The following is an 18,028-nucleotide window of genomic DNA, read 5'->3' on the forward strand; positions in this document are numbered from 1 at the left end:
ATTTTGATTATTTCTGTCATGCCTAAAAATAGCAATGAACTGTGACATGTTTTCTAAGAACTTTGTTTCCAGTAGTCCAGTAATTATTTTTTTGATTACAAGATCCATACAATAATAAACTTTAGTTTGCCTTATATGAAGTAGACATTGGGGAGCCAAGAGTCCTATTTTATCTTATTTTTTTAAAAGATAGATTTATTTATTTATTTATTTATTTATTTATTTGAGAGTGAGAGAGAGATCGTGTGTGTGCGGGTACACACACAAGTGGGGGAAGGGGCAGAGGGAGGAGAAGCACACTTCCCACTGAGCAGGGAGCCTGACATGGGACTTGATCCCAGGACCCCGGGATTATGACCTGAGCCCCAAGGTAGATGCCTAACTAACTGAGCCACCCAGGCACCCCAAGAGTCATATTTTAAAGGAACTTTTTATAGTAAGGAGTTTAGGTCAGGAAACAGAAGGATTAAATGTTTTTAGAATGAGAATTTTGATTACAGTGGAGAAAGAATGGACTGAATGGTGATAAAGAGGCCAACCAGGAGCCTTATTGATAGATGTTAAGGTTTTAATGAAGACAACAGCCTTAGAATGAAAAGGGAGAGGGGTGCCCAGGTGGCTCAGTCAGTTAAGTGTCTGTGGGGTCCTGGGATCGAGCCCCTCATCCCGCTCCCTGTTGGGCTGGGAGCCTGCTTCTCCAGCTCCCCCTGCTTGTGCTCTCTGTCAAATGGGTAAATAAAATCTTAAAAAAAAGGGGGGGGGGAGAGAAGGACCCAAAAGAATGTTTTGAAGTAGACTTGATGTTGGGAAATAAGAAGTCAAGAATGACTTTAGGGTTCTTGACTTAGTGAATAGAGATGACACTAGCTGATGTGGGAGGCCAAGAGAGAGCCTGGTGTTGTTGAATTTGGGGTGCTTATTGAAGAATTCAGGTAGCGATAATGAAAACAGAGTGTAGGTAGTATATAAAACAGTTGATGTTGCCAAGGGTTTGGTCTCATGGTTTTGTCTGGTGTCTCCCTGGGCCCAAGCAAATGATGATGGAATCCTAAAGAACACCCAAACTTAAATGGGCATGAAGAATTGGGGTAAGAGTATAGCAACTATGCAGGTAGGAGAGAGACACAGGAGTAAGTGGTATATGGAAGCTTTAGCTGAGGCTCTTTTGGCTTGCTAGGTGAGTTTTGGAGCACAGGAACAACATACAAGTTGCTCTAGCATCTTTTTTTTTTTTTTTTAAAGATTTTATTCATTTATTTGACAGACAGAATTCACAAGTAGGCACAGAGGCAGGCCGGGTGGGGGTGGGAAGCAGGCTCCCTGCTGAGCAGAGAGCCGGATGTGGGACTTGATCCCAGGACCTTGGGATCACGACCTGAGCCAAAGGCAGAGAGGATTTAACTTACTGAGCCACCCAGGCGTCCCTACTTTAGCATCTTAAAATAGTTCATATTGTATTCGATGTTCCATAAGTTTTTGAATGAATGAAATAAAATGTCACCAGGCGCCTGGGTGGCTTAGTTGCTAAGCATCTCTCTCCAGCTCAGGTCATGATCCCAGAGTCCTGGAATCGGGTCCCACATTCAGCTTCCTGGTCATCGGAGAATCTGCTTCCCCCTCACCCTCTACGCCTCCCGCTGCTTGTGCTCTCTCTCTCAAATAAATAAAATATTAAAAAAAATAAAAAATAAAATGTCACCAACTGAGATGCAGAGATTGGTTAAGATAGATTATTAGACATTTCAGCAGCAGCTCTTTCTGTCCACAGGTCCTGTCCCTGTGCTTTAATAAAACCACCAAAAAAAAAAAAGGTATTAGACATTTCAAAATAGTATATAATGTGTGTCATTTGCCTTTTATCTATTTGTAGTTTTATCTGTAGCTTATTGATAAAATTTGAAAACACCAGGAGCACATCTAGGCAAACACAGGCATATTTTTTTCCAGATATCTCAACTTGAATTTCACTTGTTTTTAGCATGTTTGTAGCCATGACTGTTGGGAGTAAGGACTGGGGGGAAATCTTTCACATGGTGATACCCAAGTTTTAATGACAAATGAAATGTAAATATGATTTTCTAGTTGACCTTTTTGGTAGTTTTCATCAGAAATTCTTTACTTTCTTGTAAAATGAATGCTTATTAATAGGATTGATTAGTAACATACTGTTATTTCCTTTCTGCTAGTTACATGCTACCCTCTGGAAAATGTGGATCTGAATTTACCTTATGCGTTCTTTGTGGTTGTATTTTTTAGTCACTTCCTCTTATGGTTTAGGGTCATTCTTCTCTCAGTGGACATCTTTGGGTGTCCATAAGGGGTGTGTCTTATAGTTAAGGGTTAGGAGATAAAATGCTCTTGTAAAGAAATGTTAATTCCTGAAATAGCTTACTGGAAGACCTCTATAAAGTAAGGCAAAAAATGTTCTAAATCTCATTCTACACCTAGGCTAAGCCTTTCTACATTTTTCTTTTTCCTTATTATCAATTTTTCTTAATTTTCTTTTACCTTTTGTGTCCCACTTGCTCTGTGACCACTTTTTTCTGATTTTTTTTCCTTGTCTCTGATTTGTTCATTCTCACCCTTCTCTTCTGCTTCATCTCTTCAGTATGCATAACTAGATATAATCTCAAATTGAAGTTTTAAGGAGTTTTTATATTTAATTTTATTTATGAAAGAGAGAGCAGGAGGTGAAGGAGGGGCGGAGGGAGAGGAAAAAACAGACTAGCCGCTGAGCAGGGAGCCTGATGTGAGACTCCCATCTCAGAACTGAAATTATGACCTGAGCCAAAGGCAGATGCTTAACCAACTGAGCCACCCAGGTACCCCACTTGGATGTCTAAAGAGTTTCTTTTTTAGTAAATACATTTGAATTTTTATAATTAAAAACTGAAGTGAGATTGAGACTTTTTGTTTTCAAAATAATTTTATAGTTTTTATGTTCATCTGCTATCTGATTTTTTAATCAGTGTTCCTTAAAGAAACAGGTTTCCTTTTCCAGGAGCACTCAGCAAATAAACTGTGTGGGGTTTGCTGAGCAATTTGAATTAGTCATTGTACAATTCTCCCCCTTCTCCTTTTTTGTTATTTTTTTAAAAAGTTTATTTAAGTAATCTCTACACCCACTGTGGGGCTTGAACTCCTGGCCCCAAGATCAAGAGTCTTATGCTCTTCCAGCTGAGTCAGCCAGGTACCCCTTTTCTATTATTTTGATAGAGCATTGATTTACTTACATATTTACATGTTTATTATATTAAAGTGTTCACTTATTATAAGATTTTCAATTGTTTTTGGAAAGAAATTACTAACTAGCTATGAAGAAAAAAATTATAAAATAGCAAAAGTTTCTGTAAAGTGGAAATATTTCCTTTTTTATTTTTTATGGAAATACTTCTTTTTTCTGAGTTCTGAGATGTACTCACAATTTTAGTAAGTTTACCTTTGGCATTTTTTGTGAGATCGTACAGGAATTTTTTTTATGAAACTCAGTTCTGGATTCCTGTTTACTTTTATGCATAACTCCCCTTCCCTTCCCTCTGTCAAATCCATCTTGGAAAAGTGTATAGAAAGCATACAGGAGTGGGTGTCAGGAAACCCGGGCTCTGGTCCAAATTATAGAACTTTGTTCTAATTGTTTGACCTCATTTGGTTTTTCTTTTGGTGTTTGTGGTCTCTAAACGTCAAATTTGATCTATTGTTTACAAGCAAAATATTCCAGCCTGAGCATCTTTCAAATCAAGACTTCTGTATTCTACATCTACATCTATATTCTAAATTTTCATTGTTCTTTATAATCCTGCCATTTACCAACATTGTGACCTTTGGCAAAGTTACTACATTACTGAGACTGTTTTTTCTGTTTGTGGGCATTATAAAGCGATTGTGAAGATTAGATTGGATAGTGAAATATACTTCAAAATACTTAGTTCGGGTATTCTGTAAAGCTGTTAACTTTTTTATAATTTTATGACTATAATAGAAATAACTGTCCCAAGTCTCACGTATGAAAAGGCATGAAGTATATGAATCATCAGTACCATATTTTTGTGGTAATTACATGTAAGAAAACATGTAAGGATGGAAGGAAACATGATGTTAAATTCTTTTTGAGTTTCTATTCAGGGTCTTTTAACTTGATTAAAGAAATCACTTTGTTATTTGGTTTTACTAGGTGCTTTGTTAAGCATCTTAAAAGTTTTAGTAATTAAATGTATTCTAGGTGAAATTTTGTCTGGAAGAATCATTCTGTGGAATTGTTTTGCCTTTTTTGGTTCGATATTAATGTTTGGAACTATGAGATACCCAGATGGCAGTTAAGGATATTTACTAAATATAAATAGCACTCTATTAAATAAACTGTTGGGGATAGGGGGTAGTGGATTCAATAGAAGAATCAAATGAAAAGTACCTAAAAAGCCTTCTGATGTTGATTTTCATCTCATTGGTGGCATTTTGTATGTCTAGTATTTTATAATCCTGCTCATCACTTTAAAAATATGTCACAGTAATATCAGAAAGTATGTAAAATTCTTGACTATTTTATTCTGCGTGTAATAGATTTAAAGGTCAACACTACTCTTTTATGTAGGTTATGGGTGCTACATATGTGCTTTCAGAGCAGTAGTGTGAGGAAGCTTGAAGTGGGATGGCAGGACGGCCTCATCCTTATGACAGTAACTCCAGTGATCCAGAGAATTGGGATCGGAAATTGCATAGTAGACCTCGTAAACTTTATAAACATTCAAGGTAGGTAGAAAATACGCATTTCACATATCAAAGCTCTGGTAAAATTGACTTCTATAAAGAATCAAACTGCATTTGGTTGTGGCAAGTCCTGTCAGAGGATGGGGGCTGGTTTACAGAAAATAATAATGTTTGCATTTCTCCTTAAAAAACTTTCACAGAAACATTTCTTTTTAATCTTCTTATATTTGTATTTATTTGAAGTTTTGTTTCTCTTTCTAAATAATGTTAAAATCTCCTTAGTTGACCCCATGAATAAGTGCTATAATTAATTTGATTATGAGCTCTGGCAAGACAGGTTAGTTCTCTCTATTTAAAACTCTCTAATCAGAATTTATTTTGTGCTTAAATACACTGTGTGTATAGAGTATACATAATTTACAGGCTATGTCATATTATGTTGTCATCCCGATACTAATGGGAAAATCATTCTTTCTGCAATGACTCTTCTGGTTCATTTGAAGTTTGATGCATTAAATGAAATTCATCTCAAAAATTTCTGCCCATTTGTATATTATATGTAAAGCTTTCATTTTGTACTGTGTGACTTAATGAGAAATACCTCATTTAGAATACTTTATGATTTGATATTTTAAGGTGTTAATTGGCAGCTCATAAACCTCACACATTACAGGTATGTAAGCATGTTTTCATAGTTTTGTGCTTTATAAATATTTACTTACAGAATAATATCAAACATTCGACTTTCTTGAATGTAAAATTGTCATAATCACTGATAACTGTTAACAGTTTTCTTAAAAAAATTAAAACCATTCTGTGATACTGAAATCCTTTTTGTAAGTTTTAAGAAGTAACTCAAGTACTCTTTGACTATATGCTGTAACTAGAAGGTATGAGTAACTGGTACTCTTTAAGTCTCCTGACAAGATGTCTATCTTTATTGTGGACTTTTAACGTGGAGAGGTCTAGAGTGGAAAAGTTAAGTTGACTCACTAATTTATAAGTGCACACCAATGATATGAGTGCTTTTTGGTTTATTTTTTTCATTTTGGGGGGCGTGGTGTGTATATATGTGTGTGTGCTTCAACTGGTGCTCTAGTACTTTTTCTCTATCCTGCTTATTATATGGATAATTATTATATTATTATATGGATAATTATTTCGTTTTTTCTCATTAAGTGTGGGATATTTTTATCTGCTATGTTGTATACGTTTTTCCAGGTGAATTCTATGTTATCCTTCCTAGTTCTTAATATTTTTCTGCTAATGTTCAGTACTGCATTATATATGAAGAGATAAAAGGTGAAAATAAGCTGTTGTTTGCTTTATAAAAGGTAAATGCATCAGTGAGGAAAACTACTAGTACTTTTTCATTCCTGGTGTTTTATTTCAAAAATAGCAAACATCATAGCTCTTCTTGATACCTATAACATCAGTAACTTTTTGATGCTCTTCTCAGGTAGACTGCAGCAATATTGGTTGTTTAAATGAAAAATATTAAAGAGAAATAGAAAATAAATACCAATACGTTATTTGTTTTTAATGAAAAGATGGAAAGACCATGAAATCTTTTGAACTGATTATTCTTTTAAGATTTTATTTATTTGACACGCAGAGAGAGAGAGTACAAACAGGGGGACTGGGAGGAGGAGGGAGAGGGAGAAGCAGGCTCCCTGCTGAGCAGAGGACCCCCCCCCCCCGACTCCCGTGGGTATCGGATCCCAGAATCCTGGGATCATGACCTGAGCTGAAGGCAGATGTTTAACTGAGCCACCCAGCGTCCCCTTTGAGCTTATTTTAACCTCATTCATGGAAATTCTGCCCAAGGGAAAATAACTTATTTTTAGAGACCTCTAGTTCATAAGAATACTTTTGAGGATACTTTAAAAATATAAGCAATTTGACTTTTTAAAAATGGCATTCTTTGAGTTGATATTAAAATAATTGGGAAGTTTTAAAAACTAACAACCAGCAAGTATGATTGGGTACTGCACTCAGTTCAGTAGAGATTCAGAAGTTTGTCAGGGTACCATCATGGAATGCTTAAAATCCACATATGGAACAATTAGAGGACAATAGAGCACCAAACTGTGGTAGTGAGTTGTAGTAAAATTAGAAGGAAGTTCAAAGAAGGAATAAGTATCAACTGAGTGATAATGAGACTTGAAAAAATCCTTGAAAGATTAGGTAGATTGGACATTCCTGCCAGGGACTTTCTGGAGATAACCTTGATTAGATTTGAATGTGGAACTCTATGAATAGTATTAGTTTCCCCAATTGACAAATGAAAAAAAACAAAAAACAAAAAAACCGAGGTTAATAAACTTGCCCAAGACCATCCAGTTTCTCAATGGCAAATTTAAAATTTATTTATTTAACCTCTTTTTCAAAAATTTTATTTATTTGAGAGAGAGTGAGAGAGCATGAGAGGGGAGAAGGTAAGAGGGAGAAGCAGACTCCCCATGGAGCTGGGAGCCCAGTGTGGGACTTGATCCCAGGACCAACTGAGCCACCAGGCACCCTGGTAAACCTAAAATTTATAAACAAGTTTCTCATTCTTTTTATTTTTAACATTTTCAGTAACTTATTATGGTACATTTTAAATACATATAGAGAAAACAGGTATAATAAATCCCTCTGTACTCTTCTCTTAGCTTCAAGTTGTTTTCAACTCATGGTTAGTTGTGTTTCATCTGGGCTTCTATCCACTCTCATCCTTTTTTTTTTTTTTTTTTAATCTTGTATATTTTTAGGGATATTTGAGCAAAAGAAAGCTAGACAAAACACTGGCTTAAGTTAGAGATTTATTTTATTATGTAAGTTCACAGATAGGCAATTCCTCATGTGGATTTAGTGGCTTAAGTTTGTTGGGATCAAAAATTCCTGATTTTCTTCTTTTCACATGGTCACAATATAATTTACTGTAGCTCCAGACATCATGTCTACCTTCCAGATGAGAATGAGGTAGAAGGGTGAAGGGGACAGTGGGAAAGGGGTTTCATTTATCGTAGGGAATTAAATTTCTCAGAAATTTCCAGCAGGCATCTGGTTATAAATCAATGGCTAGAATTATGTCGTATGGTCCTCTCTGGGTCTTAGAGGCTAAGACATGTAGGTGAGCACAATGCCACCTCAAACAGTGTTGGGGATTTAAATTTATAAAAATCAAATGTCTCAGTCTGTTTAGGCTGCTATAACAGAGTACCATAGATTGGGTGGTTTATAAACAAATTTATTTCTCATGGTTCTGGAGGCTCGAGAGTCCAAGCTCAAGATGCTGGCACATTTGATACCTGGTAAGGGCTTGCTGTGTCTTCACATGGTAAAAGGGGCTATGAATCTCTCTGGGGTCTTTTTTAAAAAGTACTAATCCAGTTCATGAGGGCTTTGCCCTCAAGACTTAATTACCTCCTCACTTCTAAATACCATCACATTGGGGAATACATTTCAGTCTGTGAATTTTGGGAGGACACAGACATTTAGTCTTCAGCAGTAAAGAAATAAGCGTATTTTATTGGTTCAGTTTTTGTGCATAATTTTTAAAAGTCTTGTATAAATTTATATTTTCTATTCACATTTTGGAATTGCCTGCATTTTTAGATTTTTTTTTCTTTTATTTTTTTTTCTTCTACTTTTCCTTACTAGCAAGGATAAAAATAAATTTCCTGAATTCTATAAGTGATAAGACTTACTATATATGTGTACAGCTTACCATTGAGGCTTTGCCTTATGGTTTCATTTCAATCTAATAAACTTTAAGGTACTTTTTTGAATTTTATTTTAAATGTAGACTTGATATGTATAGCACTGTGATATAAAAGACAAGGAAGTTAATCTTAACATGGATGGACTTCAGGATGCCTGTGTTTCTTATGGCTTAAACAAGTGCATACAAATAAATTAGTTAAAAAAATTACTGAACTTTGTTTCTTTCTGAGTAGTTGTATAGTTAATACTTGTATACAGGAGTGTGTAGCTTGCTGAGAGGTTAAATATCATTTCAGTTGAAGTGTGTTTGGCTTGAATTGCAACAACTTTAAATTACAAATTATGAGAGTTTTTTTGCTACTTAAAGAGGGAAAAAGAAAGCACCTTTTCTGTACAACTAACATTAAAATGGCTAAGTTGACAGTATGCTTAAAAGCTCCTGAATGTTTGAATTGGGTTGAATATAACTAAAACTCAGATCTGCAGTCTGCTCAGGTTACTAAAGATAAACGCATCATACATTCAATATCAGACTTTGCCGCAAGGTTTCATTCCCACATACAAGTACGCATGCTCCTTTCTTCTGAGACTGCGTGAAGATTGAGCTTTACAGTTTCCTTTTTTAAGTCACTTCGTAGTCCCAGCAGTAGTTTAGAAATAGAAAAGTTTGGTTGCTTTAACGAATAGTTCTTGAGTGGATTCATAAAATACAATATTTTTTCTTTGGTTTTAAAGAGAAGCTTTACTTCCCAGAATGGGTACACAGTAAAATATCAAAAGGAAAAAAGAAAGTTAGCTGCATCCTAGTTTTCTAAAACCTGGCAAGCTGGCACAGCTAGAATTAGCATTACAGATGGCATTTGGCAACATAGCTACATATCACCAAGCCCTCATCTCCCGAGTTTTCTTCAGCCTGTCTATCAATTACAATATCCAATCACTGCACAGAGATGGAGAAATGGGATGATCACAGCTCACACGATGCTGTTTGGTTAGAAACGTCAGTGCTGCACAACCCACGGCTGAGTCAGTGTCTGTGAGAAAATGAACTGAATTAATATATAGAGGGGGTTGTATCTCTGAACATTTGCAGCCTAAATAACCGCAATAGCATTATTCCACAGTAGAGGGAGGAAAGCTAGAGAAGTCTATGACAGGGGACGTAGTGGGGAGACTGGGAAATTTTCTGATTGTTCAGAGGAATCTTGAAGATGATGGAAATATCAGATGTGCTAAAGTTTCCTAGTAATGCCCAAGGATGCTGACCTGGCTTTCAGTGCTGCATTGTTTGAAAAAGCAGAGTCCCTTTATACTCTGATTTCAGAATTTTTTTCTTGTTTTTGTGTGTCTACCTTGGCATATACTAAAGTAAGGTGTGTATTCATTTATTACATGATATCACTGGGTTATAATTCTATACATCTTTGAATATGAGAGAGATTGAGAAAGATGTTTGGCCTTTGTTTCATTATGATCATTTACTTTTCTGGATGAAAAAGATCATATGTCTTGATTATCGGCTTAATGGCCAGTTATTTAAAGTAAATGGAGTGTGTTTCTATTGTTTTCATGGGTTTGATGCTTTGTTTCTTATTTTGTTTTAAGTCTTAGATTCTTCATGTAACTTGGGAGAATGCATTATGTTTGGTATTGCTTTTTGTGAATATTATAAACAATTCAAGGAAAGACTAATGTAAAATATTTTTAATATATTTGAAAATTAAATTCAAGATAGACAAATGGAATAGTTGAAATAATTTTCTAAAGAAGGGGATAAATGTATTTTTATTTTTGAATGAATTAACGGTTAGCTGGACCACTTATATACAGTAGTATTTTACAGAATTGAATATATTTGAATGATAAATTTTAACTGGTTAACATGACTTTTTTTCTAGTCTCTTAGAACATAGACTCTGAATAGATGATCTAGATGTTGCCCTTGAACTAGAGAGTAAATCAGATAAGTTTTTGGGTTATTGCAAAATCATTTGCAACCAGAGAGAATTTCTAAATAAATTGTTTTTGCTATGAAATTTTAAATCTTAACAGGTGACATTGCTTACTTTATTTAGAAATTTTAGCTCAGTGTTAAACACTTAAGAGTAATTTTTTCTTTTGTCTTCATTATTCCTGTCCTACTGATGCTTCATTTTATAGGGATTTGGGGGGATATACATTTTAAAATTATTTTTAATGTTTTTAAATAGTTAATAAGAGCCTTTCCTTGAAATGACAGGAAGTTCTTATGATTGCCTCCATTTAATTTCTAGAAGTTTGAATGGTCATCTTGATGGTTGTCACAACTTATTTATATGTTTAGGCTAGCAAGTGATATCTTATATTGGCTTTTTTTTGTGGTTCGGTATCCAGAAATGTTTTCCTAAACTTCTTTTAGTAATAGAGTTATAAAAGCAGAAATCTCAAGCTTAACCTTTTTGTCTTTATACTTGATATTTGTTTCTGGTTTTGCTGGTTCTTTTAAAATAATAATGCCTGTGTTATTGTAAAAGTGATACATACTCATTATATGAATTTGATAAATACAGAAAGCACATAGAAAAAAACAAAAATATGTTAAAACATTTTTCTTTTGATCATACCTTAACTATTTTTGGATATAACCTATTTTTTGTGTATGTATAAAAATATAAAATCACATATATGTTTAAAGGTGGTTTTGAAATATTACCACTGTATGTACTGTTATATAACCCATTTTTTTTACACTTAATCATGAACATCCTCTATGTCATGAAATAGTCTTATATAGCATAATTCTTAAGAACTGTGTTTTATGTATATATATTTTATAATTTATCAATTTGAGTTTTCCTAATTTTTGATTAGAGAAAAGATCAGCATGATTCCACAGGATAAATTTCTCTAAAAAAAGGAAGACTGCTTTAGGGAGTTAAGTAAAAATGTAATTTTGATATTTTTCTGACAGACAAAGATCCTTAGTGTGACTACACAATAAACTTTTGAAAGATATGCACTACTTTTAAAACAAAGCAAATAGCTAGGATTGCCATAATAATAAAGTATAGAAAAGAAATCTTTATAACAATTAGGAAAACAATGAGCTGAGACTTTTAAAAAATGCTGAGACCAACCAAAAGTGTATCTTATATTACATTTAAAAAGGTAATCAAGGAGAGTGTAATAATAATGCCTGACAATGAAAGAGGAAAAAAAAAATTCCTCAGCTCTTATTTAGAAGCTTCTTTGTTAAAGGGAAAGAGCAAACCACCACCACCACCAATAATAACAAAGCAAGCATTGCTACGAAGGACATAAAAATCAACAGGGGTATAGTGATGAAGAATGCATCTAGTTATCCTCTGGGTCAGTTGAAATATCTTAAATTTATAAAAGGAACTGCCTATAAAATTTTAAGTTATTGGTATTATTTGTAATTTCTAAAGATTTTGGGAGAACACTAGAAGTACTAAAAGATGGAGGATTCTAGGTCTGATTTTGAGAAAAGTAGATTTTAGAACAAAAAATGAAAAGGGTAGTTTATGACTAACTTGAAGAAAAATGGGTTAAAAATGATCCAGAATGGGTTTGCTAAAAATAGACTGAGAGTAATTTTCTGATGCAGTTGGTAGACTAGTAGCAATATAATGTATTTGGACTTAAGCTTAGTTTTTGGTAAAGTCTGTTTTTATATTCTTGGGGGTATAGTGAAGGGAAAAATGAGTTAACTATAAGTCATTTGTGTTAATCAACACAATTTTGATTTTGAATCACCCTACCCAAAGATTATCGATCTTGGAAGGTGACTTTTTTCTTTGCTTTGTCTCATTGTATATCTGAAGAAGGCAAATTATCAAATGTATAGGGGACAGTGAAGAAAGAAGGATAGGAAATGATAAATTAAATGATCCAAAATGACCTGAGTTTGTATTGTTAGACTAAATTTAAATAATTTTTTGGGGGGGGGAGGTTTGCATAAGGCCTGAAAAACACTAATATGCATTAAGTTAGCATGGCTTTATAATATCACACATGGAAGAGATTTGGGCATGTTTTTTGGCAATAAATTTGATACAAAACAAAAGTATAATATGGCTGCCATCATTAACATTTTCTCACCCACCCTCCCTGCTAAAAAAAAAAAAAAAAATCACAATTTTTTTGTGGAAAAGAAGGCTAGAGCCACCCTACTGTACACCAGAGTATTATTGTCTTTAGTTCTGTGTATATTTGAAGGAAGAATATGAAGAAGTTGGAAACCTTAAGGAACCGATGAGAGTCTTGGGGGCAGCTCTGATTGATACTAAGGAATCTCATAAGACGCATCTTCAAATATGTGAAGAGTCACCCTTTTGGAAATGACACTGTAGTTGGTTTGAGTCAGACTTGTTTGAGGTTGAAAGCATGAGCTCTGAAATTGAACTGCTTAGTTCACATCTCAAACCTGCCATTTAATTTGTTACCTGACTTTAGGAGAGTTCCTTAGGCTCTAAGCTTCTATTTTTCTCAAATGGGGACAGTTTTGAGGATTAAATGAAAATGTATGTAAAGTTCTCAGAGCTGTACCTGGCATGTATTAAATGTTCAGATCTTAGTGTTGTTTTTATTACTGTCATTTGGCCCTAGAAGGTAGAACTAGGGCAGCAGTTCTCAACTAGAGGTGTGATTTTTGCCCCTCAGTGGGCTTTGGCAATGTCTGAGGACATTTTTGGTAATGACTGGGAGGAAGGAGTACTACTAGTATCTAGTAGTGTTGTGGGAAGCTGGAGATGCTTCCCTCCACAAAACTTAGATTTCGTGTTTGTATAGTATTTCTTGGGATACGTAGGTATATTGAATGATCAGTAAAGGGCTTCTGATACTAATTTTATCAATCTAATTTAGTTTAGCAGAGTAGTTTAGATTTTTAATTTTGTTTTATTGCTTAAAATTTTAGTATGAGCATGGAGGAGGGAATTTAATGAAATAAGTCAGTTTGTGTTTTCAAAAGGCCATTTGGAAATACAAGGGACTGTTGGATTGCAATTTCTCTGGAAACATGTTTTGTGAAACCAGTTCGTTAAAATATTGACAATTTGATATAAACATTTCTAAAACTAAATCTTGTATTTGTACCTCATATTTTTCCCCCCACTGGTTTATTTCCCCCCATTAGTAATGAGGATAGATGCTCCAAAAGGTTTTTTTTTTTTTTTTGAAATTCCTATATACTTTTATTATACATATGTAAAACATATAACATACATGTATTTTATATATAAAACACACATGTAATAAATAAAACCTTTTTTTTCCTGCTTTTTTTTTTCTCATTTTATTTATTTTTCCAGTGTAACAGTATTCATTCTTTTTGCACAACACCCAGTGCTCCATGCAAAACGTGCCCTCCCCATTACCCACCACCTGTTCCCCCAAAAGGTTTTTAAAAGTAAAACAATTTTTTGAAGCATATTTAAATGTACATGATTATGTATGCATTATAATATTATTCTCAATCATGAACAGCAACTTGCACAAAGTACTCAGTAAATATTTGTTGAATAAATGACTAATCAGTAGAAACAAAATACATCTGACCATTAATTTAGATCTGTGCAGTTAATATTATATTATACATATAATATATAATAGTTAATATAATGTTTATGTATGCATATTATGTGTCTGTGTATATATATATATATATATATATTTTAAGATTTGTTCATTATTTTAGAACATGTGTCAGGGCTAGAGGGTGAGGGAGAGAGGGAATCGCAAGCAGACTCTGTGCTGAGTGCAGAGCCTGACAAGGGGCTTGATCCCACAATCACAAGATCATGACCTGAGCCTAAATCAAGAGTCCCGGGGCGCCTGGGTGGCTCAGTGGATTAAGCCGCTGCCTTCGGCTCAGGTCATGATCTCAGGGTCCTGGGATCGGGCCCCGCATCGGGCTCTCTGCTCCGCAGGGAGCCTGCTTTCTCCTCTCTCTCTGCCTGCCTCTCTGCCTACTTGTGATCTCTCTCTGTCAAATAAATAAATAAAATCTTTAAAAAAAAAAAAAAAATCAAGAGTCCCGACGCTCAACCGACTGAGCTACTCAGGCACCCCTGGTGGTTAGCTATATTTTAAAACTACCTTATAATTTTCTATGGTAGGGAATTGCTTAAGACTGTTAAGTGTATAGTGATTTCCAATTCCCAAATTTTTATCTCTAACCTGGACCTTTCCCCTGAACTTTAGATTTATGTGTCTCACTCCTTATTTGGTATCTGCATTTGGACGTTGAATAAACGTCTTTACAATGTCTAAGATATACCTACACTTTCCAAACTTAATCTTCCCACTCTCATTCTCATGTGGTAAATGGAACTTCAATTCTTTTAGTTGCTCAGACCAAAATAATAGTCATCCTTGACACTGCTCTCTCACCTCCTACATTTAATCTCTGAAATTTCAAAAAGTCTTATTCTTCAAAAAGTATAGTCCCATCCACTCTTTGCCATGTGCACTGCTACAACTCTGGGCCAAGTCACTTTTAGCTCTCACCTGAATTATTTGCAGTAGCCTCTGAATTGGTCATTTTATTCTACATTTGTATCCTTATCTTCCACTTGATCTAATAAAGTTAGATTATGTAACTTACACTTCACTGGTACCCATATCACTCAGATCAAAAGCAAAAACCCTTTATCTATCTATCTAGTCTTTTTTTTTATATTTCATCTTTTAAAAAAGATTTTATTTATTTATTTGAGAGAGTGTGAGTGCACACGAGTGAGGGAGAGGATAAGAGGGAGTGAGAATAGCAGACTCCCCACTGAGCAGGAAGCCCAACGTGGATCTCCATCCGGGACCCCAAGATCATGACGTGAGCTGAAGGCAGATGCTTAACTGACAGCCAGCCAGGAGCCCTGCAAAAATCCTTAAACATTCTTTTAAGGCCCTTCATAATCTGGTCCTAGTCTTGTTTCTCTGAGCTCATCTTTTTTTTTTTTTTTTCTTATTTTTAAGATTTGTTTGTTTATTTTAGAAAGGGTGTGCGATCAGGGGCCAGGGGGCAAAGGGAGAGGAATAAGTACACTCCATACTGAGCACAGAGCCTGATGGGGGCTCAATCCCATGAACTGAGATCACAACCTGAGCCTAAACTAAGGTGGATGCTTAAACTGATTGCACTACCTAGGCGTCCCTGAGCTCATCTTTTAACATTGTCTTGCTTTCTTTGCTTCAGCTATCCTGGCCTTCTTGAATGCCATGAAAAAGCCAAAGATTTACTCTTGCCATAGGGTCTTATGCATATATTCTCATATTTCTGTTTTTCTTTTCCTTAGATCTTTGGTCAGATATCTTCTCAGACAGTCCCTACTTGACCACTCTATGAAAGATAGAAACTTGTACCCCCAAATGAGCCTCTGTCCTTTTTACCCTGCTTCATTTTTTCTCATAGAACTTATCACCATATAATATTTAATGTATTTATTTGTCTATATTCTGTGATTTTCTTCCCTAGATTGTATTAATTTTGAGGGCACAGCAGGACTAGAATAGTAAATAGCCTATGATTTGTGTTCAGTGAATATTTGGTAGACTGAATGCATGTTAAAACAAATTTTTAGGATAATGGATAGTAGGGTAAGAGTACTTTTAGTTATTATAGGGTTTAATTGTCATTGTATGCTTGTTGTAAACACCTGATACCTGTTGATGAATTATAACTAGCTATTTTTTAGAACTGAAAAAATTAGCAGTATAACATTTAGGTATTCCAACGTCAATTCAGAGACTCCTCAGTTTGGAGAGGTGCTTTCCTACCAACATTTTCATTTTGTTAAAAAAGTTCAAAAGCTAGAAGCAAAGTAATAGACATTTTGAAAGTTAAAGAAACCTTCAGTTCCTTTGCTGTTTGCATGAAATTAGTTTTTATCATTTGGGAAAACTTTACCCTGGTAGTAAAACATTAAATCTTTGCCCTTAAGGGGTACTTTTCTCTCAGAATTTTTAGTATCTTGGTTTTCATTTGACTTCACAGAAAAGATGCTCTTAGAGTGGTCATTGCAACAGTATATGGAACTTTTTTTTAAAATTTAAGTATAATTAACATACAATATTATATTAGTTTCAGGTTTACGAGCTAATGATTGAACAATTCTATATATAAATCATTGCTCATCAACATACTCTACTTTATCTATTTCTCCTATTCCCCCTACCCATCTCCCCTCTGGCAACCACCAGTTTGTTTTCTGTATTTAAGAGTGGGATTTTTTTTGTCTCTTTTTAATTTTTGTTTGTTTTATTTCTTAAATTCTGCACAAGAGTGAAATCATATGGTATTTGTCTTTCTCTGAATAACTATTTCACTTAGGATTATACCCTCTAGGTCCATCCATGTTGATGCAAATAGCAAGATTTCATTCTTTTTTATGGCTGAGTAATATTCCATTGTATATATGTATGTACGTGTGTGTACACCATATATATGTGTACACCACACACACACCCACACACACACACCACATCTTTATCCATTCACCTATCAGTGGACGCTTGTGTTGCTTCCTTATCATGGCTATTGTAAATAATACTGCAGTAAACATAGTGGTGCATATATCTTTTTGAATTATTGTTTTCATTTTCTTTGGGTAAATACCCAGTAGTGGAATAACTGGATCATAGGGTAATTATATTTTTAATTTTTTGAGGAACCTCACTGTGTTTTCCACAGTGGCTGCACCAATTTACATTCCCACCAACAGTGTACAAGGGTTCTTTTTTCTTTTCTTTTCTTTCTTTCTTTTTTATTTGTCAGAGGGAGAGAGGAGCGAGAGTGAGCACAGGCAGACAGAGTCGCAGGCAGAGGCAGAGGGAGAAGCAGGCTCCCTGCCGAGCAAGGAGCCGGATGTGGGACTCGATCCCAGGACGCCGGAATCATGACCTGAGCGGAAGGGAGTTGCTTAACCAACTGAGCCACCCAAGGTTCTTTTTTCTATTAAACTTTCTTGCTGTTGCTACTGCCTCTACCTTACTTCAGTTGCGGACATATCTGACAATGGATTTTTTTTTTTTTTAAGATTTTATTTATTTATTTGACAGAGAGAGATTACAAGTAGATAGAGAGGCAGGCAGAGAGAGAGAGAGGGAAGCAGGCTCCCCGCTGAGCAGAGAGCCCGACGCGGGACTCGATCCCAGGACCCTGAGATCACGACCTGAGCCGAAGGCAGCGGCTCAACCCACTGAGCCACCCAGGCGCCCTGACAATGGATTTTTAAGGAGAAGAAAAAGATAGTAGGATTTAGGACTATAGTATTAAGACTATATTTCTTGCTATGGTTGTCTTTAGTGGGGGAAATCTGGGATTTAAGTATCATTTAAAATATTTCTAAAGAAAAAATGGATCAAACCACATACTTTTGAGAGCATAGTTCAGTCCTCAGTTGAGAACTGCCCTTTTCAGTAATTAGCCCTTGTTCCTTGGGGGGAACTGATCATGTATTAAGCAGAACTAAAAGCTTATGGAAAGGTTGGTTGACGAAAAGATGAAATTTGTATTATATCTTTTGAAAATAGATTTAGAATTTGATAATATTTCTTATATCATGACAGTTATTTACACTTAACATAGGAATGGGAAACATTTTCTGTAAAGGGTTGA

General features: G+C 35.0%; 1 protein-coding gene across 4 annotated transcripts in view; it reads left to right on the forward strand.

Moving 5' to 3' along the window:
* The window catches only part of BTBD10 (BTB domain containing 10), a 74,551-nt gene that overhangs the window by 14,635 nt on the left and 41,888 nt on the right, over positions 1-18,028 (forward strand). Inside the window, exon 2 of one of the 4 annotated variants that reach the window (XM_046014847.1) lies at positions 4,589-4,746. The exons of 2 other annotated variants lie outside the window; for them this stretch is intronic. In XM_046014847.1, the coding sequence (XP_045870803.1) occupies positions 4,646-4,746 (101 nt within the window). In that variant the 5' untranslated portion in view covers positions 4,589-4,645. Of the gene's footprint in view, positions 1-4,588; positions 4,747-9,476; positions 9,786-18,028 lie in introns of those variants that run through there. One more of the 4 variants, XM_046014845.1, reaches the window with a different exon arrangement.

This window comes from Meles meles, chromosome 8 (assembly GCF_922984935.1).
Source record: "Meles meles chromosome 8, mMelMel3.1 paternal haplotype, whole genome shotgun sequence".
Classification (NCBI taxonomy): domain Eukaryota; kingdom Metazoa; phylum Chordata; class Mammalia; order Carnivora; family Mustelidae; genus Meles; species Meles meles.